This window comes from Sturnira hondurensis, unplaced genomic scaffold (assembly GCF_014824575.4).
Source record: "Sturnira hondurensis isolate 20B ecotype Veracruz unplaced genomic scaffold, ASM1482457v3 Scaffold0005220, whole genome shotgun sequence".
Taxonomy (NCBI): Eukaryota; Metazoa; Chordata; class Mammalia; order Chiroptera; family Phyllostomidae; genus Sturnira; species Sturnira hondurensis.
In genome coordinates, this window is record NW_028077851.1 from 3,792,449 (window position 1) to 3,819,562 (window position 27,114).

The following is a 27,114-nucleotide window of genomic DNA, read 5'->3' on the forward strand; positions in this document are numbered from 1 at the left end:
TGACAAAGGGCATAGCTATCATGAGCGTGGAAGAATTCGGGCCTAACAGTGGTGTGTGGTACCCCTGACTCTGTGCAGAGTATTGTAGTAGAGACATCTAGGCTGTCTTGTAACACAAATGAAGAGTACCCTCTATCTTCATTTTATAATGGGAAAACCTGAGGCTCAGAGGGCTACTGTGACCTATCCAAGACCACACTTCTAGTGAGTGGTGTAGTTTGGATTGGAACCCAGGTCTGTCAGACCTCTTTCTTTATGCTGCCCCTGCACGATTCCTCCCAGCAGGTGGAATTATTGTCTTTTTCTGGAAATACCTGCTTTGTCTTCTGTGCCTCTGTGTTTGACTCCCCCCTCATCCCCACTCTTCCTCTTTCTGTATTTTAATTTGCTGACTCCTCTTCTTCACCTTCTTAAATGCAAGCTGTTTATGCCTGTGGCTTTGGCATCTTCTACTGTGTACTCACTTGTGGTATTAGCAATGCCACGAAGCATACAAGCCCCTAAAGCTAACCTCTGGGCCGGCCTACCCTACTTGCTCTCCTCACCCATTACCTCCACTTGCAGATACTGTGCTGGATAGCGGGCCCTTGGCTGCAAGTCACAGACACCCTGGTTTAATGTGGCTTAGGTCATAAGGAGTTGTCAGTCTTGTGTAACAGTCCCGGGCCAGGCAGGCTCTTTGGGCCTGGGTTTCTTCTTTTTCTACCCTGCTTTGTGCTCTGTTGGCTTCACACCATGGCCAGCTAGTGGGCCAATGGGTTTCCCTGTTACATCCAGTGGGGCAAGGACAGGGGCTGCTTTTCTTTGAAATTCCCCAGACAGACCATCTCTACCTGTCATTGTGCCATCCTGGCTTAGGGCTGGTTAAGCAGCAGATTCTCCCACCTGTCAGAATGGCAAATCTGCTGCCCTCTTCTGCTCCTCAACCTTCAGTTCTTCCCATCAACCCTTCGGGGGCATTTGTAACTCCTGCTCCTTCATCATTTCTTTGTTGTTCTTTCCTTTGTTTTAGAGATCATTACTAAAGGACTGCTCTGGGCTAGCTTTCAGTAATCCACATGGAGGCCTACTCAGCTGCTGCCCGCAGGAGTCTAGGCATGGAGGGGCGAACAGTCCTCGGTGGTATGGGCAGGATAGGGACAGTGGTTATGCACTGGGTGCTATGCTGTCCTGTGGTCATGGTGACTGGGGCACCTACCCCTTCCTCAAAGGCAGTCAAGGGAAGGTGTCACTTCTAAGCTGACGACTCACTCTTAGCAATGTCTCTTGCGCTTCCTTACAAAAAATATCATTCCTGGTCTCTGATTTGGACCATTTATTACTCCTTTTTATAGACAACCAGAGGTTGGCAAACCACAGCCCACAGGCCAAATTCTGTATGCCTGTTTTTGTAAGTGAAATTTTATTGGTTCACAGCCACACTCATCATTTACCTATCATCTACGGCTGCTTTTTTTTTAAAACTAGAACAGAGTTAAGTAATTGCCACAGAGATTGTATGGTCATCAAAGCCTAAAATATGCACAATCTGGCCCTTTGGGGAAACTTTGCCAAGCCCTGCTGTAGACAAGTAAGAAAGCTCAAGTCCTGCCATCCAGGACGTTTCATCTGGCCGAGGAGACTCACTTATGTGTAATATATAGAAAACTTTATAATGAAATCTGTTGAGGTGAAGATATTTAAATGCTGAAGCATGTAGTGCCAGATACAAATCTGTGTCATTGGAGAGATTCACGCACATTTGTTTCTCTACTTCTCCCTTGCTGCTGTCCTTTCTCCATGGATGAATATACATTCATTTTCTTGCCTGAAGATTTCTCGATTGACACTTTCTAGATTTATAATTTCTAAATTTACACTTTCTATGACACTTGGTTCCCTCCCTCTGAGTGGGGAGTAAAGGTTGCAGATCACTTTCGAAAATAAAAAATGTGAGCGTGAGATGCTATTTTTTAAAAAACGTACCTTTGCTTCTCTCCCATACTTACAAGGACAATAGCACTTGCTGAAGTGAATGAAAATCGTCTTTATTTGCTTGGAACAAGGAGAAAATTTATGCATCACCAACCTATTTGAAGAACAGTCTGCTAAAAAACCTTCCCTTACAGCTACCCAGTCCCTTTGCACTGCTCACTCCCCTAGAAACCTGTCCTTTTCTGGAGGACACCCCTCTAGGGGGGCCTTGGAGACAAAGCCATCTGCAGCGCCTAGAGGAAGCCAAGCTCATGGGAATGGGCTTGTTGTCCTGACGACCACAGAGTCGCCCACGCAGTCAGACAGCTTTTGCACGTGCCATCACGATGTTTAGACCTTCCTGCTCTTTGGGATTTTTTTTCATGCGAGTTGTACATTTTCTTACAGACTCACCCTGAGTTTTCTTAGACTTATTCTCAAAATAATGCTTAGTGTAAAAAAATTAAAGGAAAGTCATGGCATGAAGTGTAATATAAAAGCTCGCCCCCTGGTCATACTCCCAGGAGACGTGGCTTGTGGTTATCTCCTGAGAAGAGCTCCACGCATTTATTCTTGGACAGACCGTAAGCAGTTGCAGGGATTCGACCACAAAAACATCCATTTCGTGTCTAATTGAAATACACAGTGATACAGATATATTGATATTTAAGAAAATACAAGTGGGACCATACTGTTTCTGCTGCATTACAATTAGTTCTGTGAGGTCAAAAAGATTCTTGAAAATGTAACCGAACCAGTTCATTGAGAGCACCACCACCCATTTGTAGATATTCATAGGTATTCTGTGACTTGACCAGCCAGTTCCCTAATTGAAGGACATTTAGGATGCTTCTGACTTTTCACTTTTCTGAATAATGTAGCAGTGAACTGTCTGCATATATCTTGGCACATTTCATGTAAGTGATCTGGAATATAGCTTCTGAAAAGTGGAATTGCTGTTTTCTTGATTTAAATAAATGTTGTGAACAATTGGCTGGATGGCTGTGGTCTCAGTTGGACTTACTGACCTCAGGGTCCTTCATCCTCTGGTGAAAGCACAAAGATGGGACTGCGGTGGAGGTCAGGCAGCCCCTCCAGGCAAATCCTGTGCAGTTTATAAACATTGGTACAAATGTCCCTCACTTCGTAGAACATTTGTGCACTCACTGCCCAGCAGGCTCTAGGGACACATAGGCAAACAATGACAATGCAGCTGACCAAGGTTGGGAGAGGGACGTGTATAAAAAGCACCCTATGGATTCATAGGAGCCCAAGTGATCTCTTTATACCTGGCCGGCAGTTGGGGGGAATAGGTGTTGGAGAGCGTTCTAGAACTTTACTAGCTAGCAAGGGGAGAGAAATGGAGGGCTTCCTTGAAGGGGGGATGTTGAGGCAGTGGCATGTGCCAGCCTGTGGATGAGCTGTGCTGGCCTTCGTGGAAGGGTGCGTGGGCATTGAGCTCAGCTGAGCCAAGTTGCCAGATGACGGAGTGGGGCTCTTGCCAGCCACTGACCTGGATAATAAGAGGGCACTTGGCAAGCAGCCTCCCGAATGCTGTGCCACGCGGCCATTCGTGGATCAGGACCTATTAAGTTGCCTAGTATGATTCTTTTGTCATCACGTGCTGCTCCAAAGCCGATGAAACATTCCAATGTAGAGTCCAAATGTTGTATTTACTGTTTATTTTACATATATAACTCCCCCATGTACCTTTGGGTCCCCTTTCAAACTGTAATCTTGAAAGTAAGGATTAGGAGTGAACTTTAAAAACTTGCTGTGGAACCTGTTTGTCAGTCTGTGGACCTCTTTTCACAGTAGTGTTCAGAAATGACTAAGATAACATCCATAGGATTAAAAAGAAAACCAATTATACTGAAATACAGTTTTTAAAATGTGCAAAAACATAAGCAATATATATTCTTTTTAAAATAAATATTTTATTTATTTGTTTTTAGAGAGAGGGGAAGGGAAGGAGAAAGAGTGGGAGAGAAACATCCATGTGTGGTTGCCTCTCATGTGTCCCCTGCTGGGGACCTGGCCTGCAACCCAGGCATATACCCTGACTGGGAATTGAACCTGCGACCCTTTGCTTCACAGGCCCGCACTCAATCCACTGAGCCATACCAGCCAGGGCACAATACATATTCTTTATTGATGCATTAATAGTAAGATCCAGCAGTAGGTCTACAAGTTATCATACTTTTGAAATAGGGATGAATGTAAATTATACTTCAAGATAACTGCAGTGACCATGATGTGCAATGAAAGTATCTATCCCTGTGATGGGAAATAAATAAAATCCACACGTGCTGCTAATACCAGTGTGGTTCATTGTCAATACCCACAGCAGAAAGAAAGGCCACATTTCAGGGAGAGGACAGTAAAAATAAAGATATAATTTTCTTCCCACCCATGTTTAAACCCCCTGAATTCTGTCCACAAGCTCTAGTTAAGAACCTCTGCTTTTAAGATAAGATGAAGGAATTGTGGAGATGATAACCCCCTTTTGCATCAAAGAAATTCGTAAATGACTGGGCTCCCCACTTCGTTATTCTGATGGGGATGAGAAGGGAAACTATACTAAAAATGAGTCAAAATTTGGAAGTCATTTTGACTACCTGTAATACAGATCTTTTCCTTCTTCCTAAAGAGAGATCTAGAATTTTCTGTCATCCTCTAAATCTCCCTGTACAGTGACCATTTTTTGGGGGGGTGTACCCATTTAAAAAACTGACAAACTCTGAATCTGTTTATGGCATTTCCCCCCAAGAATTCTCTAAGAATAGGCAAGACAGATAGACCCAGATGAGGGTCTCTAGGATTTTTCTAGACCTTTGTCACAGTTCCTAATATGTGTGCACTTACATGCGCCCCTCCTTCCCTCTCCCCTCTCTTCCTTTCCTCTTCTTCCCTTCCTGCCTCCCCCCTTAACTGTAAAAGTCAGGGGTCTGAGAGGTCCATTTGTCAGCAGCAAAGTTTGAGAATGCCTTTCAAAATAGGTGTGTTAGAGGGAGCACATTGGATAAGAAGGAAGAAATCTTGTTTATGTTCAACAAATAACTTATATTTAGAACATTCCTTCAATTTTCCCTTTGAAATTCTGTATTCTCATTTCACTCAGATGATTTGACATGGAGCATTTAAAAGTAGATCAAACAAAACTCTATAAATATGTGGAGTTCTTTTGGGCATTTTGCCCAAATGAGCCTTGCCGGAGCAGTGGAAAGCAATGTGCTTTATGGATCAGATTTTCTCCTCTGAACATCCAGACTGCCTCCCCAGAGAGTTGATGGCCTGGGCTGGGGGAGTCAGGCCAGGGACAGAGGAACACTTTGGGGAAGTGTCCCCGGGCATGTCCTGCTGTGGGTCCAGTCATTTGGATTAAGGGGCACGCTGCAAGACCCAAACCAACCCCTGGGACCAGCCTATGGAAAGGGAGGAACCAGAAGGCTGTTCGTACTCATCACCGGCTTTTGTTTTTCAGAGTGGTTCCTTATCTCACTCTGATGGGAAGGGAAGCCTGGTGAAAGAATACTGGTTGGACTGGTATAAATAATTAACAAAGCTGCCTTTTAACCTATTTATGAACATAAAGGCAAATGGAAAAAGGGAGGGAGTCCCAGGGCAGCAAGCTTTCAGTAAAGTACGTCTGCCCCCATTATTCCAATTTTGTATGTGAAAAAAGTGGACAAAGAGCCATGAAGTAGGCCACGTGCAATGGTCATGGTGCCAGGTCCACTGGCTCATCTGTCTCTGTTGTGAGGCCCGGGATGCTGCCGTCTGTGTGCCACAGTGTGGACCATGTGTCTATGAGCTGTGCAGTCAGTTTGTGTGTCCTTTCACGCAGCCAGTTCCTACTCCATTTTAGTAAGACGGTTGGAGTGGGGGACATCATGTTGGAGGAGCTCTTCATGCCCACGGTACCAAAGTTATGGGTGTGGCTTCTGAGGGAATATCAGGTGACAGTGTTAATGTTGAAAATATCCATATACTGCTTCTCTTTGCAGAAACTCAGTTTATGGAATGGGTGGCCCCTTTCTGTAGCAATTTTGAACCTTTTAAAAAAATCTATGGCACACACAAACTAATCACTAAAATTCTGTGGCACACCAAAAATATATTTTTCACCAATCTATCACAAAAATATGTATAGTGTTGATTCATTCACACCAGACAGTTATTGTTGTGTTGGATGCTGTTATTTTTTTAATTTGATAATCTAAAGGAAAAGAGGTCAGTGCCCCTGACTAGTCACGTGTTGCGTGTTTTAATCTTGCAGCACGCCAGTTGAAAAGCGCTACCTTTCTGTATTACGCTGGTAGTAGAAACTTGATTTGGGGGGGTTGTATGATAATTGACTGACTTTAAGACTGCTCTCAGTGGCTTCTCTAAAGATGACATTTGACTGAAGTTTCTAGAACCGAGGAAGGACCACATCAGGAGTCTGTGTCCCTCCCTCTGTTTCTAGATATGCGGCACTTGGGCTCACAGATGAATCAAGAGTGGGCATTTGTCATAAAGTGGCATCCATATAGTCATCATGAGGCACTTGTGGGTGTTGGCAAATGAGCCACATCTGTTGACAAAGGTGTTCATGAAAGAGGTGAATGGTGTCAGAGCTGAGTGGGTGCAGACAAACATGTAAATTGACACTCAGAGATCATTGAAATACAGTGGGATGCGAGCAGTGCTAGAGGAAACCAGTGGTTGTTAGGGGAACCCAGAGAAGGGGCCCCCATGGCTGGGCATGTGTGCTTGTTCCAGTGAGTGAGTGAGTGAGAGTGGAATGGACACAGGGCCCTTCCACCGCCGGGAGGGAGATGGCTGCTTGGGCTGTGTGGTCTGAGGAGTCAGGCCAGGGAAAATGACTTTTGGCTGGTCACTGAGAGGATATTGTGTGTGGGTTCTTTAACAGTGTCTGAACAGAATAATTACTGTGGGCTACAAGTGTGGAGCTGTTTCTTTGGACTCACAACTGCTGGCTTTATGGACCAGCCACGACCAGTTCAGAGCCTGCTTGTCACTTTTGCCTGTGACAACCACCTTTGTGCCTGATTGATTCATTTGGTGTTTGTTTATTTTCTTGGAGAATAAGACCTAACTTGACTATGACTGTCATCAAAACATGATCAGAAGGGTGTTGCATAATGCAAGATAATTATTTTAATAAGTGACTATGATGTTTTTAAAAAATAGTGTGTTCCGTGCCCTTTGTGAAAACAAATTGATGTGCAGAAATATTTAAATGGGTCTCTTTATACTCCCGCAACCCCTTTTCCAAAAATACCACTGTTACATTGAGGTGTATTCTTCCATATCATTTTCTGTGCGTTTACAATTGTGTTTGGGCGCACATACCCTTTCCTTCACTCACTCAATTGTATTAGGCCCTTGCATATTAGTTGAGCATTGAATGGGTCTAGTTATACATTTATAAACATTTGTTGAATGCATACTCTGTACTAGATTCTGGGATCATATTGTACATATGTGATTTGGTCTTTTAAATTAATGCAGTAATTTTCAACTGGTGTGCTGCAAGAATTTTTAAAGCATGCAATACCTGAATTTAGTCAGGAGCACTGACCTCTTTTTCTTTAGATTGTTAAATAAAAAAATGACAACAGCCAACACAACAATAGCTGTCCAGTGTGAATAAATAAAAGTTATACTTATTTTTTGTCAGATCAGCAGAAAATATATTTTTGGTGTGCCATAGAATTTTAGTGATTAGTTTGTGTGTGCCATAGATGAAAAAAGGTTGTATAAGGAAAAGATGATGAATAATATGAACAGTGAAAGGACAGCAAACACACAGGTATTAACAACCACACCTAAAACAAAAGCAAACCAAGAGGACAGCTAGATCAGGAGTGGAACCATAGAAATGAAGAACACATGGAGGGTTAGCAATAGGGGAGTGGGAGGAGGAGAAGGGGGGAGAAGATACAGAAAATAGCATAGAGAGTAGGTAGAAAATAGATAGGGGGGAGGGTGAGAATAGTGGGGGAAATATAGAATCTAAAGAACTTGAGACACGTGGTTATAAACTAAGGGGGGGAGAATGGTGGGGGAGGGAGTGTGCGGGTGGAGGGGAATGAAGGGGGGGAATAGAACAACTGTAATGGTATAATCAATAAAATATATTTAAAAAAGCATAAAAAAAAGAAAATCACTGACTTAAGGTACTGCGGACACCTTTTACATGTCTCTACACATAGAGCTGCTTGCTGTGTTTAAAAGCTGTTTAGTTTCCCATGTGATTCATGTAGCCCTTCCCTCTCAGCAGACATGCAAGATGTTTCCTGTGTAGATCTTTGTGCATGTATGCATTTGCTATGGGAAATGGTTCTTTCCTGAATATTCTTTTTTTTAAATGCTGTTTTGAGATTTTAACTAATGAATATGTTTTATAAATTCCTTTTTTAAGATTTCATTTATTTATCTTTAGAGGGGAAGAGAAGGAGAGAGGGAAAGAATATTAATGTATGGTTGCTTCTCGTGGGTCCCCTGCTGGGAACTGCCCGCAACCCAGGCATGTGCCCTGACTGGGATTCAAACTGCAATCGTGTGGTTCGCAGGCCCGCACTCAATCTACTGAGCTACACCAGTCAGGGCCCGAATATTCTTATACATATAGTTTTGCCTACTTAGAACAAATCTTTTCTGTCTTTTTAAAAAAAATCCTCTCCCAAGGACATTTGTTTCATTGGTTCTAGAGGGAGAAGAAGGGAGAGAAAAAGAGAGAGAGAGAAACATTGATGTGAGAAACAGAGATTGGCTGCCTTCTTGTACATGCCCCAACTGGGGATCAACCCCGCAACCTCGGTATGTGCCCTGACTGGGAATGGAACCCAGGACCTCTTGGCCTATGGGATGATGCTCTAACCAACTGAGTCACACTGGCCAAGGCTTCTGTCTTTTAAATTTTTTAAATTTAAAATCAAGTATACATAATTTCTTGTTCAGATACATAACACTCTGCCCTACCATTTGCTATGGATAATTGCCAGTGGACCATAAACTTGGAAGACAAAAGCTGTAAGGCATATACTGTTTAGTATCACAGATGCTTCAGGCTACAGCATTGGTTGAATGAGGCACCTTCAATACAATGGCAAGACTACAGGGGCAACCCCCTTTCCCTCCCTGTAGCTGCAGCAGTTCAAGGTGGCATTGGCTTTTTTTTCTTTAAGTGGTAGTAAAATACACATGACGTAAGATTTACCCTTTTAACCATTTTGGTGTTGGCTTTTAAGCACACATTGGTGGGTGCCCTGTGTAACACCAGGTTGAGGCTTTAACTCTTTCGCTCCACCTTTCCTGTCCTTCCCCGGTGCCCCTCTGACTGTCTGCAAGTTTGTGTTCACAAAACCCATGACCCAGAGACAGAATATGGAATAGGTGCTCATTTGCTCATTCATCCATCTTTTTACATCCAAAACAAGCAAGAGAGGGATAGTGGTTCCCAAAAGGGGCAACAGACACTATTCAACTACAGATGACACTGGATATCCGCCTCCCCTTTCCTGCATGTATGATTCCTTCTGCTGTGTTTTTCAGACTTTGTTTTTTGTTGTCATCTGTTGGGTCATCTGCCTGCTTCTAGGCTCCCTCCCTTACACACTTCTGCACACCCCTGCTACCCTATATTTCTGCCCTCATAACGGCTTGTCTCTTCACTGCCCCCAAACCTCCTCTGGTTCCTTATTGTCCATGAAATAAAGTCCTCATCTTTAGCATGACATCCAAAGTCCCCCTGAAATGTCCTCCTAATCTGCCTTCCTGGTTTTATCTCGGGCTGGTGGAAGAGGGGGCTGCAGACCACAGCTTCTTCAGCTCATATGCCTTGGGCAAGTTAACTGACCTTTCTGTGCTCACCCATAAAGGTGGGGTCAGTGCCCCTAACCTGGTGTGAGGACTTGAGGGAAAGCACATGACGTCTAGCATGGCTCCTGGCACGTAGCAGACACTAAATCAATGTCTGTTTTCTTCCTCTCCAACAAGGTTCAGTTGATTTTCCTTCTGTGACTTTTTACTTTACTTGCCCCCTCCCTCCCCACCCCCCTCCATGGCTCAGAGATTCTAATAAACGGTTCCCTACTAGTTCTACATTTTTCTCCTATATCCTGGTAGGACTCTGGAGCGAATGAGCCCTGGTATAGCTATATCCCCTTTTCAGATAAACTTTGCCTTTGAAGTAGCAGGCGAGTGGATTTACTGTTTTCTGCCATGCACAGATATTCACTATACACATCCCTAGGCTCATCTGCAGGGGACAGACAGTGCTGGTTAATGAAATACTGTGCATTTCCACTGCAGTGGTCCAGCCATGACCAAGGGGGGATGATAAAGAAAGACCTATGAGCCCCCTTTTTTTCTCCTGACATACTATCATCTCTGAAGGGTCCTCCCTTGTCTTTCTTGAGTTACATTATATTGAAATAGATTAATGAGTGGGAGTTGTTCCAAGAAAGGTATGATGCTGGGCTCACAAGATGAGTAATTTAGCACCCAGAATCCATGGGATACCCCAAGTACACTGGGTGATTATCTTTATTTACTTAGTTAAGTTTGTATTGTTTTCCCATCCTGAATAGGAAACCTGGCCCCTTGTGTAAGTTTTCAACTCAAGAACAGCTTCTTCAAGAAACCAGAATGCCTGCTGCTCAGTAACTTGGGAAGTTGTTGTACCCCTAGCAGTTTTTGCTGATAAAACATATGGGAGCCCACTGACTTTTCCACCCGTTAACTCCCAGGAACACATTTCCAGAGCTAGAGACTGCTTAGGTCCTGCTATTCCACAGGTCCATGAAATAAAAATGAGCCCTGGCTGGTGTAGCTCAGTGGATTGAGTGTGGGCTGGGAACCAAAGGGTCACCAGTTCGATTCCCAGTCAGGGCACATGCCTGGGTTGCAGGCCAGATCCCCAGTAGGGGGCATGTGAGAGGCAACCACACATTAATGTTTCTCTCCCTCTCTTTCTCCTTCCTTTCTCTCTAAAAATAAGTAAATAAAATCTTTAAAAAATAAAAATAAAAATGAGCATGGCAGCATTTATCTGGATCATGCATTAGGGTAATATTGATTTCCCCCCTTTTGGTAGAAGAAGTTGAATATAGGACCTGTGTAGCATGGTCTTCAAAAAGTCCCATTTATTGTTGGACAGAAGATCTGTCAAGATGGCTCTTGACCTTGGCAGTATGTTAGAATCACCTGGAGAGCTCTTAAATCCAAGTGTCCTGGCCTCATCCCAGATCAGTGACATTAAAGCATCTAGGGGCAGGGACTATGTATCTATATTTTTATTCCCCCCCCCAATTTTTATTTAGAAACATTTCAAATGTATAGAAAAGTTGTAAGAATAGAGTAATGTACAGCCATCATGCCCTTTTATAACCTTTTTTAAAACCCTGAATCCAATTAAAGATTGCATTGTATTTTGTTGTTGTATTTCTTTACTGTTTTTAAATCCAGAACACTTCCCTAGCCTTTTAAAAATCTTAATGTGATATTGACTTAAACAAGAAATTTTAAAAACGAGGTCAGTTTTTGTAGACTGTCCCTCAATTTGGATTTGTATGATTGCTTCCTCACAGTCAGATTCAGGTTAAATGTTTGGGGCTGGAACATTCTGTAGGTGATTAAGTCTTTCTCAGCACATCACGTAAGGAGGCACCTGGTGTCAGTTTGTCCCACCATTGGTGACGTGAGCTTTAATTCTGTGTCTGCCAGCTTTCTTCATTCTAAGGGAGCCATTTTCCTTTTGTAGTTAAATCTGTAGGGAGGTGTTTTGAGACTCTTATTTCACACAATGAAGTAGAAATTTTCACTACTTTTCACACAATGGTTTCTAGTGGAAACCATTGATTCTTACTAGAATCAACTATGGCTGTGATGGTTATAGAGTGTTGATGGTCTGTTTCTATTATTTCTACATTTATTAGGTTGACATTGTTTTGTAAAGAAGAGCTGACCCTTCTTACCCCATACCCAACTATTTAATTGTATCCATCTAGCGATCAGCCTAGCTACCTATTGAACGTGTCAATATGAATTGACACTCATGAATTTTTTGAAATGAATAAATTATAATACATTCTCCAGTACATGCTGTTACTGTTCCAAATTTGGCCCGTGGAAGCCCCATCAGGCTGATCCCAGTGTCCTTTTGAAATTACCCTTCAAGGGTTTGAGCACTTCATTGATTTTAGCAGAACCACTGTGTATTTTCTTTGCCTCAGCCCTGGAAGAAGCCCTTTTTTCTATGGAGCTAGCTCTTGAGAACTGCTATGTAGAAGGCCGTCAGCAGTTTTATGAAAGCTCCGCATGTGATTTCAATGTGCAGCCAAGATTGAGAGCCACTGGTTAGGATCCTCCAAAGACCACTTGTTCCCACAAGGCACTTTCCAGTTGTCACCACTGTCATCTCTTGTCACCTCTAATAAGTGGCACTGATTCATTGTTGAGGTTTAGATTTTCATGGGGAGTGCCACGTGGGGACTCATGTTTAAGTACAGTTCCCTCGCCCCAACCACAGAGAATGCAGTTCCGAGGTCTGCCCTGTACTTCAACCTTCTGACACAGGTGGTCCCCGGGCTATGTCTGGAGAAAATGCCCAAAGTGACCTGAGAATTGGGGTCTCCTGATTTTCCTCTTTGGTTTCATCAGTGCTTCCTCCATTGCAAAAAGATGTCATGACACTGCCATGTTCCCTAGGCATGTGGTAAATATCCAGTTGATTAGTGTAGTGAGTTCCTTGAAAATACCAAAGGATTGAAATGCTTGTAGTTATATTTTTATTCTGTTATGGGGAGCGGGTGGGGGATGTAAAGAAACAGGACTGTGTGAGTATTGGAGGCTACTCATTGACCCAAAGACTTGTTTCAACCACTGTACTATTTGGTGTTATATTTTTATGGTCATCAAATGAATTGGCCTAGTAAAGTCTTCACATGTTATGAGACCCCCCTCAGAAGGCTCTAAAATATAGCTGTGTGTGCTGTTTCTGGGGCTGAGTCAGGTTACCCTTTTCAGTTTCTGCTATTTCCCTTTCAGAGAATGCAAATAATACTACATTTCCTCCCCATCCAACCAGCTTTATTTCATTAAAAAATGAGCCCCAGTTCCCAGCAGCCAGCTGTAAGGAAACACTCCTGATTTGTGGGTTCTCACTTCCTGGTTTCACATTTTAATGATGTGCCATTTTAGCCCAGCTAGTCCTTTCTGCAAGCTCAAGACCTACAGCCAAGAATTCTTAAGAATCGTCAGACATGGGAGGCAGTACCTCTGGAGTTGCACCTCCTGACTTGAAATCTGAGGCCCTCCACTTTCTAGCTGTAAGACCTCTGGTAAAGTACTTAGTCTCTCTGTGCCCCTCAGTCTTCTTGTCTGTACAAGGGGGTCAGTAATCTACCCCAGAGGTTCAGTGTAATGATTAAATGGAGTAAGGCATGCAAGGTGCTTAGTAGTCCGTGGCACACAGTAAGTGCTCAATAAATGTTAGCTGTCACTATTTTATTAAACAAAGCAAGTCATGAATAAAAGGTGGTTATGAGGACTAGCGAAGGAGTTGAGGTCTGCCTATGTTCCTACAGATGAATACATGTTCACACGTGTATATTCTGTGACTGTCATACAATATGGCAATAAAGTAGAGACATAACGAGTACGCTTGGGAAGTCTGCCTTATTCCTACTATTTTGGTAAGCCGTGCTGCAAATACATTTGCATGTGTGTCCATAAAGTTTGTGTCCCTTACTTTCAATTATGTATAAGGAGTTAAGTTGTTTTGCCTAGAAAACATAAAGGACCGTGGCAATGGCCATGACAGGAAGGAAGAAAAACATGGGCTCTCTTCTTTCTATATAATTCTAATATAGAGTTATATCATTGGCCATAATCCGCAAATATATTTATTTTTTTAAAGAAAACTTTCAGGAGTCAGTTTATTCTATAGGGGAAAAAGCCCATTGAAATGTGTTAAAACTTGAGTTCATGTGGACTGGGCTCTGGGCATGAGGTAATAGCTCCAACTAAGGGATTCTAGACCATGGCCTTGGGAAAGTCACATCCCCCCCCCCCCCCAGTTTTATTCCAATTACGGAAAAGAGATGACATTGTTATCATCTCTTTTTGAGATGGTCAAGACTGACTAGTAAACCTCAATGAAATGCCAGTGGAGGGAAAATGGCAAATGACATCTTTAAGCTTCTTTAAATTTAAGGTAGATGGAGGCAACTGAAATGCAGCATCTCCATGTCAATGCCACCCCCCACCCACACACACACACACCTGAAGTGGGCTTTAGGTTGGCAGAACTGGCAAACAAGGTTGAAACAGTGATGTGCAGACGTCGAGGCCTGAAAGAACAGCAGTCCGGGGGGTTGGCAGTTACGTGTGATGAGAAAGCCCTGGTGAGGACCTAAGGCTGTGCTGTGCAGTATTGCAGGAAGCAGTTAAGTGCAGATCGCAGAGAATTTGGGACAAGACGTGCGCTGAAATGGTTTATCCAGCATTGAAGGGAGAGTTCTGAACTCAGGCCAAGGAGATACTGCCACTTACTAGCTTGGTGACCTCGGGTAAGTCGCAGCCCCAATGTCTGCATATGCAGAATGATTGCTCATTCTGGCTCCTTCTTTTTCCTTTTGAACTCATGTAGCTGACAGCATGTGATAAGGGTGATGGCTATCAGAAGTGCTTTAGAGAAGATTACAAGCTATCCCAGTACCAGAGGGAATAACTGTTTCTGCTCGAGGTCAGGTCAGGTGACCTTTACCACAGCAAGGTCTGCACACCCCCTGTAAGGCCTCACTTTTCTTAATCCTGCGTGTTGGCCGGGTGCCTTTAGGACTTTATGCCACCAGTTGAATAATCTTCTTAGAGGCTTTTTAAGAATTATTGACTAGCCTGGCAGAGTAAATGTTTCATTTTTCCTAATACTAGACAGGACTTTATAGAAGTCCGATACAGAGATTTGATTGTACAGAAATCTGAGTATTCTGTTCCAGGTCTGGAATTTGGTGGGTTAGTCTTTTCTTAAAGAATACATCACCCTCGCCTTTGCCATCTGTGTAGTGTTGGGTTAGATGCTACTTTTCCCAGAGGGTTTTGAACCTAGTCACAATCAGCTAACACTAGGTCCTTAGCGGGTCTTTAGATATTAAATCAGTTAGGTGAGGACTTTGGGGGCTTCTGTGGTTGTGAATGGCAGGTTTCAGACATCTGTCTTTTTTGTTTGTTTTGTGTTCAGATTTGTATCCGTGGAGTTTGCTTTTAACATCACATCTAGCAAATGAAGCTCTTAAAGATCTGCAGTAGAACTTCACCTTTAGGGGTGCAGAAAGGGACAGACAAGTCATCAGGTGCTGGTTATGAGTGCCAAGATCCCCTCGTAGTCTAGACTTTCTTAGCTAGAGTGAGAACTCTGTGTCCTTTCTGATGTGGAGTGCTTGATTGGTCTTCCATTGTGTTGAAAGCCATGGACTGGTGGTGGAGTCTTTGCACTGAGGCACTACACTTCCTGACTTGCCACCTGGGAAAAGCCAGTTGGGGTGGGCCCTCTGTCCCGGGGAGCTCCGGGGCCTTGTCTCGTCGAGTCGCCCTACTCTACCTGCTGACAGTGCAGTTGTCACCTGGGAATTGGCCTGAGAGCTCCCCTTTTGTTCTCATCAGGATCAAGAGGTTTGTGATTTTGTACAAAGGGGTGGAACGTATTCTTGTAGTGGCAGAGATGTGCTTGGACAAGATAGTGATTCTAAACTTTTGCCCACTTCCCTCTGTTCAACTCTGTTCTTCCTTAGTGAGGTTCAGGCAGAAAAAAGTAGAACAGAGAGAAGTAGGCCACACTGGCTTTGAAAAATATTGATCAGTGAGAACATCAGATGTAGCGGACCTTCCCCTTTGTATGATATCCTGCTGCGTGGGGCCTTAATGTGGCTTGTGATCACTTCTGCGGGGACTTGCTGTCTCAGGGAAAAGATTAGAAAAGAAAAAAATCCCTGTAGGCAGTGTCCAAAAATACTGTAAGCGTTTCTAAATGTTTCCTTGAAGCTGATGATCCCTTTGGTTTTCTAGGCCATGTGGTGGCAGGAAGGAATGATGTGAGGTGGTCAGCCTTGAGTGACAAACTTCCGAGCAATGCTGCTCTCAGTTCCTCTTTCCTGGTCTCCCGTGCCTGGCTCGGGCCTCCATTGCTGTCTCTCTGTCTCCTCCCCCTGCCCACCACCACACATACCAAATGCATGTTCTTTCTCCCCAATTATCTACAGCACACACACACTGCATGTGTGTGTGCTGCAGATAATTGTGTCAGTATTTGACCCAGCTCTAAGGCAGGGAGGGCCTCCCAGCTGGGCCACACTCAGTGAGGGAGAGGCTATAACCTTGAGTTTCTTCTGGTCTTGAAGTGTGGTCCTGGCTTTTATCTTGATTCGCCTGGCTTGGTTCTGTGTAAGCAGCCAGGGATCCTGCTAATGGATCCCCTGGGAACAGAGTGAAGAGGACAGAAGTGGATTTGTTGAACCCCTGTGGGGCGTTTGAAATGGTACCAAGAGCAGGCTGAAATCTAATCAGTCTTTGCTTATCAGGCCTGAGTTCCAGCCTGTTGAAAGGGTGATGATTAGAGAAAAAGGCCACAGTTTATCTTTTCCTTTGCACATTGGGGAAAAATTTCCTCTGCTTTGCTAGCAGCATTAGAAGCAGACCATTCTTGTTACTCTACCACATCATATCAGCTTTCATTAAAAATCAACAGCAGCAAATACAAAGCCCCATCCATGGAAAACTGTTTAAGGCAACACTGTGCTCCAGCGCTTCGGGGTGGGGTTTTTCCTTTTGCACCAACGGATCTGTTTCTCATATCCATGCCTTTCTGACCCAGCAGCTTTTAAAAGACCAAGAAGCATTGCTCTGCTTTCTCCTGCCTCTCTCTGAGAGACCAGGGCTGCCGTGCCTCTAGCCATGTCCCAGAAAGCGTATTTGAGACGAGTCAGCTTAATTTGCCTGCATGCCTAGGAAGCCTCTCTTTAAAATCTAATTTTGAGAGAAGAGCCGTATCTAAATATTTTGCTTTTCCCATTCAGGCGAGCGTCGGAGGCGCCGGTGCCAGGTGGCATTCAGCTACCTGCCCCAGAATGACGACGAGCTGGAGCTGAAAGTCGGTGACATCATTGAGGTGGTAGGAGAGGTAAGCGCGCCAGGCCGCTGTGTGTGGTAGCCTTGGGGAGGGTTGTCAGGACCCACCTACCCACGGCTGGTTGGCCTTGCCTGTGGTGGTGGATGTTAAAACTCAAAAGAGACCTTAGGAGTCATCTGGTTAAGTTCTTCTCAGAAGAAAAGGATTTCCACAGAGCAATGCCATAAAGTCTGCTGGGGAGCTGTTTAAAACCACTGTCTTTCTACCACAGCGTGCTAGGTGCCTCTGAAATTGCAACCCAGTGCCGCAGCTTTTCTGCTCTGCTTCAGTTACTAGTAGACTCTGGATATTCCAGATGTGCTCCTGACCCATCTCTAGAGGATGGATTCTGTATTCATTGTGGGGGACTGTGTGGATTCAGAAGGAAGGAAAAGAAGTGACATTCCTAGAAGACCTAGTGTGTGCCAGGTATGACAAGGGTCTTTACTAACTGGTCCCTCGGTTCATCACACCCACTTCCCGTTGTAGATGAGGAACAAAGCTCAAGAGACTCTAGAAGAGGCAGGGCTGAGGGTTGAGGCCAGGTCTACCTGGCTACAGACCTTGTACTTCCCACCGCACCATTGTCCCTTGTTCCTGTTTGGTCCTGGCTACTCAGGGAAGCCCTGAGGGTGAAGTGTCCCACCAGACTGTGGCACCAGTTTCTCAGGCCCCACTCCCTTGGGCCTGGGGTGGGGCCTGGGCTTCGGACTTAGAACCCGATCATTCATTCTGATTCAACACATGTTATCTGTGTGTAGAAATACAGTTTTCTGATTGCTTTGGTTTCCTGAATGCCATTGGACCTTACAGAAATGCACGATTTACAAGAAAGGAAGCTAGCAGTCAAGGAGAAGATTAGGTGAGGGTAGGGCTAATGCTAGCAGCCAGATTTTCTGACTCTCATATAAACATAAGGTGAGCGTGTGTCAAAGCTTTATTTAACTCATTAATGAGGGGATCTGTAAGATGGTAAGGCTGGCTCAAAGAGAACTATGAAAGAGTGAAGTATTTATAATCACTGAAAGAGAAAATACTTGATTAAGATTGCTAAGTTAGACGCAAAACTATATAGCATCCAACAGGGCAATAAAGCTGTAACCTCTACAAGATAATGTAACCTCATGACAAGATACATGTCCCTGGAGGATTCGTTAATAGGGTTTCCAGTGTGGCACTGGGAAGAAATGCAGTAACCCCTTTGCCTATTTCCAAATTTTGGATAATAACATTTGTATTAATATGTCATTCATTCATTATTTTTTTATCCCTGCTGCCAAGCAGGGCACATAGGAGATTTGTTGAAAGTTGAATGAATGAAAAATAGGCAACAGAGTAGAACATTTATGCCAGCAGTAGAAAAACAAATTTCTTAAGACTGAAACCATAGCCCTGGCTGGTGTAGCTCAGTGGATTGAGCATGGGCCTGCGAGCTAAGGGATCACGGTTCGATTCCCAGTCAGGGCACATGCCTGGGTTGCAGGCCAGTTCCCAGCAAGGGACGTACGAGAGGCAACCATACATTGATATTTCTCTCCCTCTCTCCTTTCCTTCCCTTCCCCTCCCCTCTAAAGACACATAAATAAAATCTTTTTAAGAAAGTCTGAAACCATGGAAGGAATTTCAGAGGAAAAAAACAGTGTGACTAATTTAAAAAAAGAAGTCATATACACAATGGAATTCTATGCAGCAGAAAGAAAGAAGGAGCTACTACCCTTTGCAACAGCATGGATGGAACTGGAAAGCATTATGTTGAGTGAAATAAGCCAGGCGGTGAAAGACAAATACCATATGATCTCACCTTTATCAGGAACCTAAACAACAAAACAAACAAGCAAGCAAAATATGACCAAAGACACTGAAATTCAGAACAGGCTGACAGGAACCAGAGGGGAGAGGGGAGAGAATCACAGGGGAAAAGGGGAAGGATTCACAGGAACAAGTATAAAAGACACATGGACAATAACTAAGGTGGGGGGTGGAAATGGGAGGGAGGTGGGGAGCACTGGGGGAGGTGAGCTGGGATGGGAGTAAAAGACAGAAAACTGTACTTGAACAATAATTAAATTTTTAAAAAGTCAAAATTTTGGTGTGATTCGAAGTGAATTTAGCTAAACAAAGAGAACAACAAACAGGAAAAAATTGCAATAAAGGGAAGTTATTATATTTCTAGCATCTGAAAACATATTAGGAAGCTGCTGTAACAGTGATAAATGATAGATAGATCTGCCATAAACACAATCCCCAAAGGGAAAATTAAAGTCTTAATGCCGAGAAAATATTCTATCCTGCTATTAATTATGTAAATACAAATGAACACAATAATGGGTTCCTGCTTTTGAAATTCTAAGAAAATATTCAGTGGTTAGACTGTTGGCAGTGCTCAGAAGTGGTGACTTTGTATTTTTTTATGAAGCTATTTAGCAAGGTATGTCAAGAGCTATAAAAATCTGAATTAATACACTTTGACCCAGTAATCTCACTCCTAGGAATTTACCCATGGGAAATGGTTAACAGGAAAAAAATGTGAAACGTGTTCATTGCAGCAGTGCATGTGGTACTGACAAATAATCAAGAAAGTGAATAGTTATGTAAATTGTTATATTATCCAGCTAAAAGATTATGAAGCCATTAGGATGGTAAACACAGAGGCCTTTAAATCTGTATTTATGACAATACTGTGCTTTGTAATTATCTGTTATATTCCGCTAACCTGCGAGCTCTTTAACAACAGGGATCTGGTTTTTATCTTTATATTCATGGTACCTGGAATAATGCCTAAAACCTAATACATACCTTAATAAAGGCTGGATGAATAAAGTAAATGAATAAATGGACACATGAAGTGATGTTTTGCAAAATAAATGAACAAATGAGAACACACAATTGCAAATACTAGGATATAGTCATGTAAAATATATCTCCATACACATGACTAACAACTGAAAAGGGACAAGAATTGAAAATCGTTCTGTCATAGATTATTTTTCCTTTAATGCTATAATGGTTTCTGAAATAAAAATCAAGATAAGGAAAATTATTCATAAGTTTCTGGGACATATTGCCCACTCTCACCTACCTATTGGCTAAAGAAGGGATTCAGGGCTGCTTTTGTTCACCTAGATGACGTAGAACATCAGCACCACCTGCAATTTCAGTCTTCTTTCCACTCGCCGCCAGTTCAGGGCTAGGCTTCATTCTGGGCTTTCTTCAAGTAGGAAAAGGAAAAATAGCTATGTAGCCTATGCTATTTATGTAAAACAAAACAGAAAAATCCGTTGGCCGTTAAATCCGTATTTTAAAAATTATATCATCAGAAATTAATTCCCTTGCTCTTCCGATTTACTTGTAATATTGTAGGTTTGGGGCCATTTTCACTGTGTAATACAAAGTTTGCTCTTTCCTCTTATAAAGGGTTTTGTATAAATGTCAATGGATAGCCATTTCCTAGCTCCACTGAAAAGTAAAAATAAAATAAACAAAAATCCCAAATTCACAAAGTTTCTTAAATTTCAGGGACTGATTGAGATAAGACCATAGCAATAGCTTTGCAATACTGTAAAATCAGTTAATCTATTTGGTCAATAAAATTATATATATTCTTATTGTTGAAGAATAGGTTGATTCTCCTGTATTGCAAAGCTCTACACACACGCAAATGCAGATGCTATGAAACAACTGCAGTATGTGAATGGAAGGTCCTACAGTCACCATCCCTAATCTCTCTGTTGTCTTGTCCATGCCTAATTTAGGATTTTTGAAAAGATTTTTATTTATTTATCTTTTTTTAGAGGAGAAGGGAAGGAGAGAAGGAGAGAAATATCAATGTGTGGTTGCCTCTCGTGCGTCCCCTGCTGGGACCTGGCCTGCAACCCAGGCATGTGCCCTGACTGGGAATTGAACCGCGATCGTCTGGTTCTCAGGCCCGCACTCAATCCACTGAGCCACACCAGCCAGGGCCTAATTTAGGATTTTTTTAACCTTCAAATCATTACCATTATTTCTTCATACTACTAACTTGGTCTTCACACTTACATATATTTGAGGCATTTAACCAAATTGTGGGCTAGCAGTAAGAACAGCGGGCTTAAGCACATTTGGGTAGACACAGCCCTGACCCTCACTGGGCAGGAATTGACTACCGGCCTTGAAAGCTCAGCCTGGATGGGCCCCTGCAGCACAGCTTAGAGGAGGAATGGAGAGCACATGACCATCCAGGGATAGTGAAGTTGGCAAGGTGAAGTCACTCAAGAAAGCCCTCACCATGCTTCTGCCTCCTGGCTGGAGAGCTGTGAATGATTCTGATCTCGTCATTAAATTCATCAATGTGAACCTAAAAGAACTGGACTGCCAGTTCAAAAGGAAAAATAGCAGGCTGAATTCCTGGTATTTTAAAGAGATTGTTTGTAAATACATACTTGTATCATTTTGTCCATAGTGGAGCAGCCTGATAAATGCAGGTGAAGTTCTGGTTATAAGAACAGATACAGCATATGGACAATATTACCAGGAGAAATAACATTTGAGGGCCTCTGGAGTTTCAAAACTGGCTTGTTGGACTATTGTTTTTGGAAAAGTCATCGAGGGCCCTTTGTTTTCCCATCTGTGTCATCTACAGCCTGGGAAATGAGCCACTTCTCCTTTTGTGTTGGATGGACTTGGTCTCAACCAGCTTGTCTTAGTCATGACCCAAGGGATGTTCAGAGTTTCTCCCTTTTATTTATTTATTTATTTATTTTTGTGTGTGTGTGTGTATGTGGTTCATTTTTGAGATAATTCTTATTGGTCCCTAGTCAGGCTGGCTGGAGACCAGTGGCTTCAGTTTCAGACTTAAAGCCTAACTTGGCCTTGTAGTTTGCAAAGAAATAACTTGCACTTCCAAGAAACTTATGCATCTTCCTTGTGCCCATAGCAGGAGATTTGGGTCTCTTATCTAGAGCTAAATAGGCTGTTGAAATCCTTCAAAATTCAATATCTACTCTCTTAGCAGCTTTCAACTGTACAGTACAGTATTGTTAACGGTTGTCACCATGGTGCCCATTAAAATCCCCAGGATTTATTTGTCTTATAACTGGAAGTTTATACCTTTTGGTCATCTTCATCCATTTTGCCCCACCTCTGGCAACCACGAATCTATTCACTCAATGAGTTTAGTTTTTTTTTTTAATTCCACATATGTCAGAACAGACAGTATTCATCTTCTTCTGACTTATTTCACTTAGCACAATGCCCTGAAGAAACTAGAAAAGGAGAACAAACATAGTCTAAAGGTAGTGGAAGGAAGAAAATAAAGATCAGAGCAGAAATAAATGAAACAGACTAGTCAACAGCAGAGATCAACGAAACCAACAGCCGGATTTTTTGAAAAAATAAATAAAATTGACACATCTTCAGCTAGACTCACCAAGAGGAAGAGGAGAGAGGACTCCAAGTCAGAAACAAAAGAGGAGAGGTTAAAACCAATACCACAGAAATGTAAAGGATCTTAGGACACTGCTATGAATAATTATACATCAACAAATCAGACAACCTGGGAAAAATGGATAAATTCCTAGAAACATCCCACCTACCAAGTCTGAATATATTTTGAGGAAAATTTTAGTAATGATAAAGTACGGTTCTTTCCTTAAAGCTTGACCTGTCCCTTCCTTTCTGGAAAGAATGCTAAAACGGCTCTTGGAATAATGAAGCTGACTTCATTCACCTGTGTGCCTCTTTCTCCCCCATGCTTCCCTCACCTGCGCCCCTCCAGTGTGCTTCTGACTAAGTTTGGGCATTCAAGGGCTAATTGGATGTAAAAAGCTATAGTATAACAGCCCTTAATTGGGTTTTTATGTCTTGTTATTTTTCTGTCTAAGTCTACCTCAGGTAGACTTTAAACTTGGGAAATGTTCCCCTTCTCAGTACAAGGACAGGGGAAACTGCAACAATGGTAAGTTGAAGATGGAACTGTTCTGAGTACCTAGGTTCCCCAGGCAGCACACTCATCTTTGCATTCACAAGTCCTCTTTGATGCCTTACTAATGTGATAATGTTTGTAAGATTGGGTGGAGGCAGAGGTTTTGAAATTCGTTCAGGTACTTCCCCAACTGCCAACAGGGCTAAGAGCTACAAACTACCTCCTTGGGCCCTGAACCCACTTAGATGCTGGTGATTGTGAAGACGGAATTGCAGGGCACTCAGACACAAACTAAATGATTTTATGGTGTCTTTCTCAAACACTACCATGTGTAAGCCACCCTGTTCCTACGTCTGGGCCAAAGGAGGGGTTCTCTCTTGGGACATGGCGATGGGCTCTAGATCTGGCTGGGTTGGTCACTGAGGGACATTGTGGGGGCAGGGCTTATTCTCAGCCTAGAGCCAAGGCCTGTAGAAGACTTTTGAGGAGTGTGTCTTGGAGGAGGAAAATGTGGGTATCTGCCCCCTTTTATCACTTTCTTTGGGGCAGAAATTGTAAGCCCTTGGTAACATCCATTATTTCCATTGTATTTTAAAGGGGCATATTTCTCTCTCTTTTAAATATAGGAATATAAACATAAGCAGAGTTTCTTTCTAAGCAGGGGGTGTACAGGCTCTGTATGTTCTGTTCTTTCTCACAGAGGCCTCTCAATCAACCTGTCTTGAGGTCCTAGGACAGTGCAGGATAGGTGCTCATTAAATATTGGGTGCTTGGCAGTACCTATAGTCAGGATCTCTTGATCCCTTTTGCTCCTCACAGGAAGGAGCCATCCTTTGTGAAGGAATCAGGGTTTTGTAGGCCCCCATAGAGGATTTTCCCCAATGGTTTTCTGCTATTCATTCATTTATTCAGTGTGCAAGGTACTGTGCTTTACTCTTTGAAAGAATGAGTGAATAAATGAATCTAATCATTCTGGGCTTCAGTGTCCTCATCTTTACATAGGAATATCCCTAAGTCACTTTAGAATATCACTAGAGAGGGATAGTGTGAGAGTGAGGATCATTTTTCTCATATCTCCAGCCTGAATCTCACAGCCAAAGCAGCAGGCTACAGGAAGAAATAGTACTGAACAGCTCTCATTGGTACGGGGGCCAGACCCCCGTACCAATGGCGCCTACAATGGGAAGTGTCCCCCCTGAGGGGGTGGTTTTATTATCTGCCCCTCCATTAGATCTATCTAATGATAGATCTCTGCTGGTTCCCTGCTGGCCACTGCTCTCAGACTTCACTGTGACAGTGATACAGGCATCTAGTGGTATGGTGAGGTGAAGATACTCCTGTTTTCCCAGCGGACAGTCCACAGATCCTGCGTATCAGGAGCACTTCCTTCAGGGATTTCGGGCTGGAGCTGCTTATTACTGGGAACAGGAACGTTTTAGATACTGTCAAACCAAATCAAATGGACTTGGCCCAGCTGCCCTGTGCCATTGGGGGTGGTTCCAGGGTGGTCCATGCCCTTGTTTTTTCCCTTCTGTCCTGTTATTATAGGAGAAGGAGGGTCATTTTATGGTTCCTTATTCAGGACAAGCACAAAGGACTCCATGCTACAAATCCTGTGACTATTTATATTCAGTCTCATGGTGAATCTTCCTAACCATCCTAATCCTATAGAAAGCTCCTTGAAAGAATAATGCATATCAGTTGAGTTGGCATAGAAACATGGATTGATTTCAACTAAAATGCAGTTAAATGCCATAGTTTAGTATTGATTAGTCATTGGGACCATTGTGCATGAATGCCGTTGTCTGGATTCTTTCCGGGAGAGTCCGTGACCATGTAGATATTGTCACCTCTCTGCCTCTCTGCAAGTCTGTGTTCCACGAGCTCCCTAACAAACACTCTGAACACGATTCCGATTGTCTGCATTCCACAGGCTCTGTCAGTCTCCCCGTTTCCTGAAAGTCTCACACCCCATCCTCTACTTGTATCTTTTTTTAACACGGTAGTTAACTTTATTTTTTAATTCAAATTTTTTACTGTTGTTCAAGTACAGCTGTCTCCATTTTCCTCCCACTGCCGTCCTGCTGACCCCCACCTCCCACCCTCAATCTTACTTTAAGAGGCCAAATTTAATTTTTATTTCTTTTTTCTCAAAGCCTTCCTTCAGCACCACAGATCTCAGTGGGCTTGACTTTGGGCAACAAGTTTGATTTGTGCCTAGTCATTACATTTTCTCATCTATTTCCCTTGCATTGCTAGTGTTTAGTCACACACCCCCATCCCCTCTTTAAACCATGTGCCCTTTCTACCTTGGTAGAATATCAACTTCTTGAGGGAAGAAAAGGGACATGTCCCATATGGTTCTGTGTCCCTAGCCCCTAGTGTAGAATCATACTACATCCATCTCTAACACTGATCAAGCAAATTAATTGTCCTCACTATACAGATAGGAAGCCAGGGTTCAGTTTGGTGGGCAATTTGAGTAACGTCATACACCTGCTAAGTTTCAGGATAGGCTGTGAACTGGAATTTCCACTCAGTATTCCTTTTCTTTTGAAATTATTTTAGCTTTTACCTTATATTTATTGATTTGAGTAGGTAATGTATACCTAATGTTTGCCTAACAAAACAAAATTCTGCAGGTTGTAGGTTTCTTTCTGTTCTACCACACCACTGGTAACTTAACACTTGCTTGTTCTCAAAACGCCTTGTTAGTTTCCTGCAAGCAGCCAGCTTGCTGCTGTTCCTGCTTTGGGTGTTCTGTTAGTGGCTCCGTCACAAAATCTTGGCATGACTTTTTTATTTTTTACCCTCCTCTTGCTTGTCTAATGAATTGGTCGCTAAAGACCAGCTCACACCTCAAAGGGCCTTCAAATCTGCACCTGACTTCTCCATCCTCACTGGTCCAGCCTTCCCTCTCCCGCCCAGATGACTCCAGTCTGGCTGCCCTGCCTACTACCTCCCTTCACGCATTTCAGTTCATCTCAGGGTGATTGAGAGCCCTTCTGAAGCCTGCGGGGTGTCTTCCCACCTTAGCTTGGGGATTCTTAACTGTTTTTTGTCACACTATCTAGTTTAGGCAGTCTGGGAAGCCATTCTCAGTTTTTAAATAGTGGTTTTAAATTCATAAAACAGAAGATTATAAAGAGAACAATTTATATTGAAGTATCTATCATACTGTTTTAAAAGCAAATTTTGATATCATAATCTCGGTGTAATTCCTTATTATATGTAATATAATTCCTCATTAATACATTGAATAACAAGATCTCTCAGTATGTATGATAATGGCCATCACTTCCAAGTAGCAGTGTGTACAAATGATATCTTGAGATACTCATAGCATCTATGATATGACATGAGAACATCTGTGATTTGTTTCTTGATGATTCACCAAGTCACCAAGTCCTTCTGCTGTCACTGTGGTGTGTCACCTACCTTTGTAATCAAAGGTGATGCCAAATGTCAGTTTGAAGTTACTGAAAATAATAATTCTTATGGCCTCCTTCCTGAGTCTGAATCTCAAGTCTCTATGAGGTCTGCTTTCTGGTTCCCCATTACAGTGGAATCTCAAGGCTCTATAGGTCCTTTGGCTCTGCCGGTGGGGGCTGTGTACTTTGCACCACACGGTTGGGAGAGGAAACTGGGAAGCGTTGCATCTAACCTGATCCCTGCCTTTCTGTTCCTCTGTTTGTATCTGTGCAGGTGGAAGAAGGATGGTGGGAAGGTGTTCTGAATGGAAAGACTGGAATGTTTCCCTCCAACTTCATCAAGGAGCTGTCGGGGGAGTCAGACGATCTCAGCATTTCCCAGGATGAGCAGCTCTCCAAGTCAAGTAAGGATGTCCCCGCTCAACCAGCCAGGGGAAGGGGTGGGGGCACCAGTGGGCGCTGCTCCTGCATCCCCTCTGCTCTGTAGCCTGTGACAAGCAGCTTTGACAAGTGTAGTTGGGTTTTGCTGCTTTAACCCACACAGTTTAGTAGGTTTATCATTGTACAGGTGTAACCTGCCCACCTTTATGTGTGTGCAGAGGCGTGCTCTATACATCTCTGTATAGGTGACTGCCAACCTTCATGTTGTGGTAATA

At 43.1% G+C, this 27,114-nt stretch overlaps 1 protein-coding gene across 5 annotated transcripts in view; it reads left to right on the plus strand.

Moving 5' to 3' along the window:
* SH3KBP1 (SH3 domain containing kinase binding protein 1) overlaps nt 1-27,114 on the plus strand; it is a 320,771-nt gene that overhangs the window by 144,548 nt on the left and 149,109 nt on the right. For all 5 annotated transcript variants that reach the window (XM_037046255.1, XM_037046253.1, XM_037046250.1 and 2 more), the window contains 2 exons: nt 17,037-17,140; nt 26,733-26,862. In XM_037046255.1, coding sequence (XP_036902150.1) covers nt 17,037-17,140; nt 26,733-26,862 — 234 coding nt within the window. The remainder of the gene's footprint in view (nt 1-17,036; nt 17,141-26,732; nt 26,863-27,114) is intronic.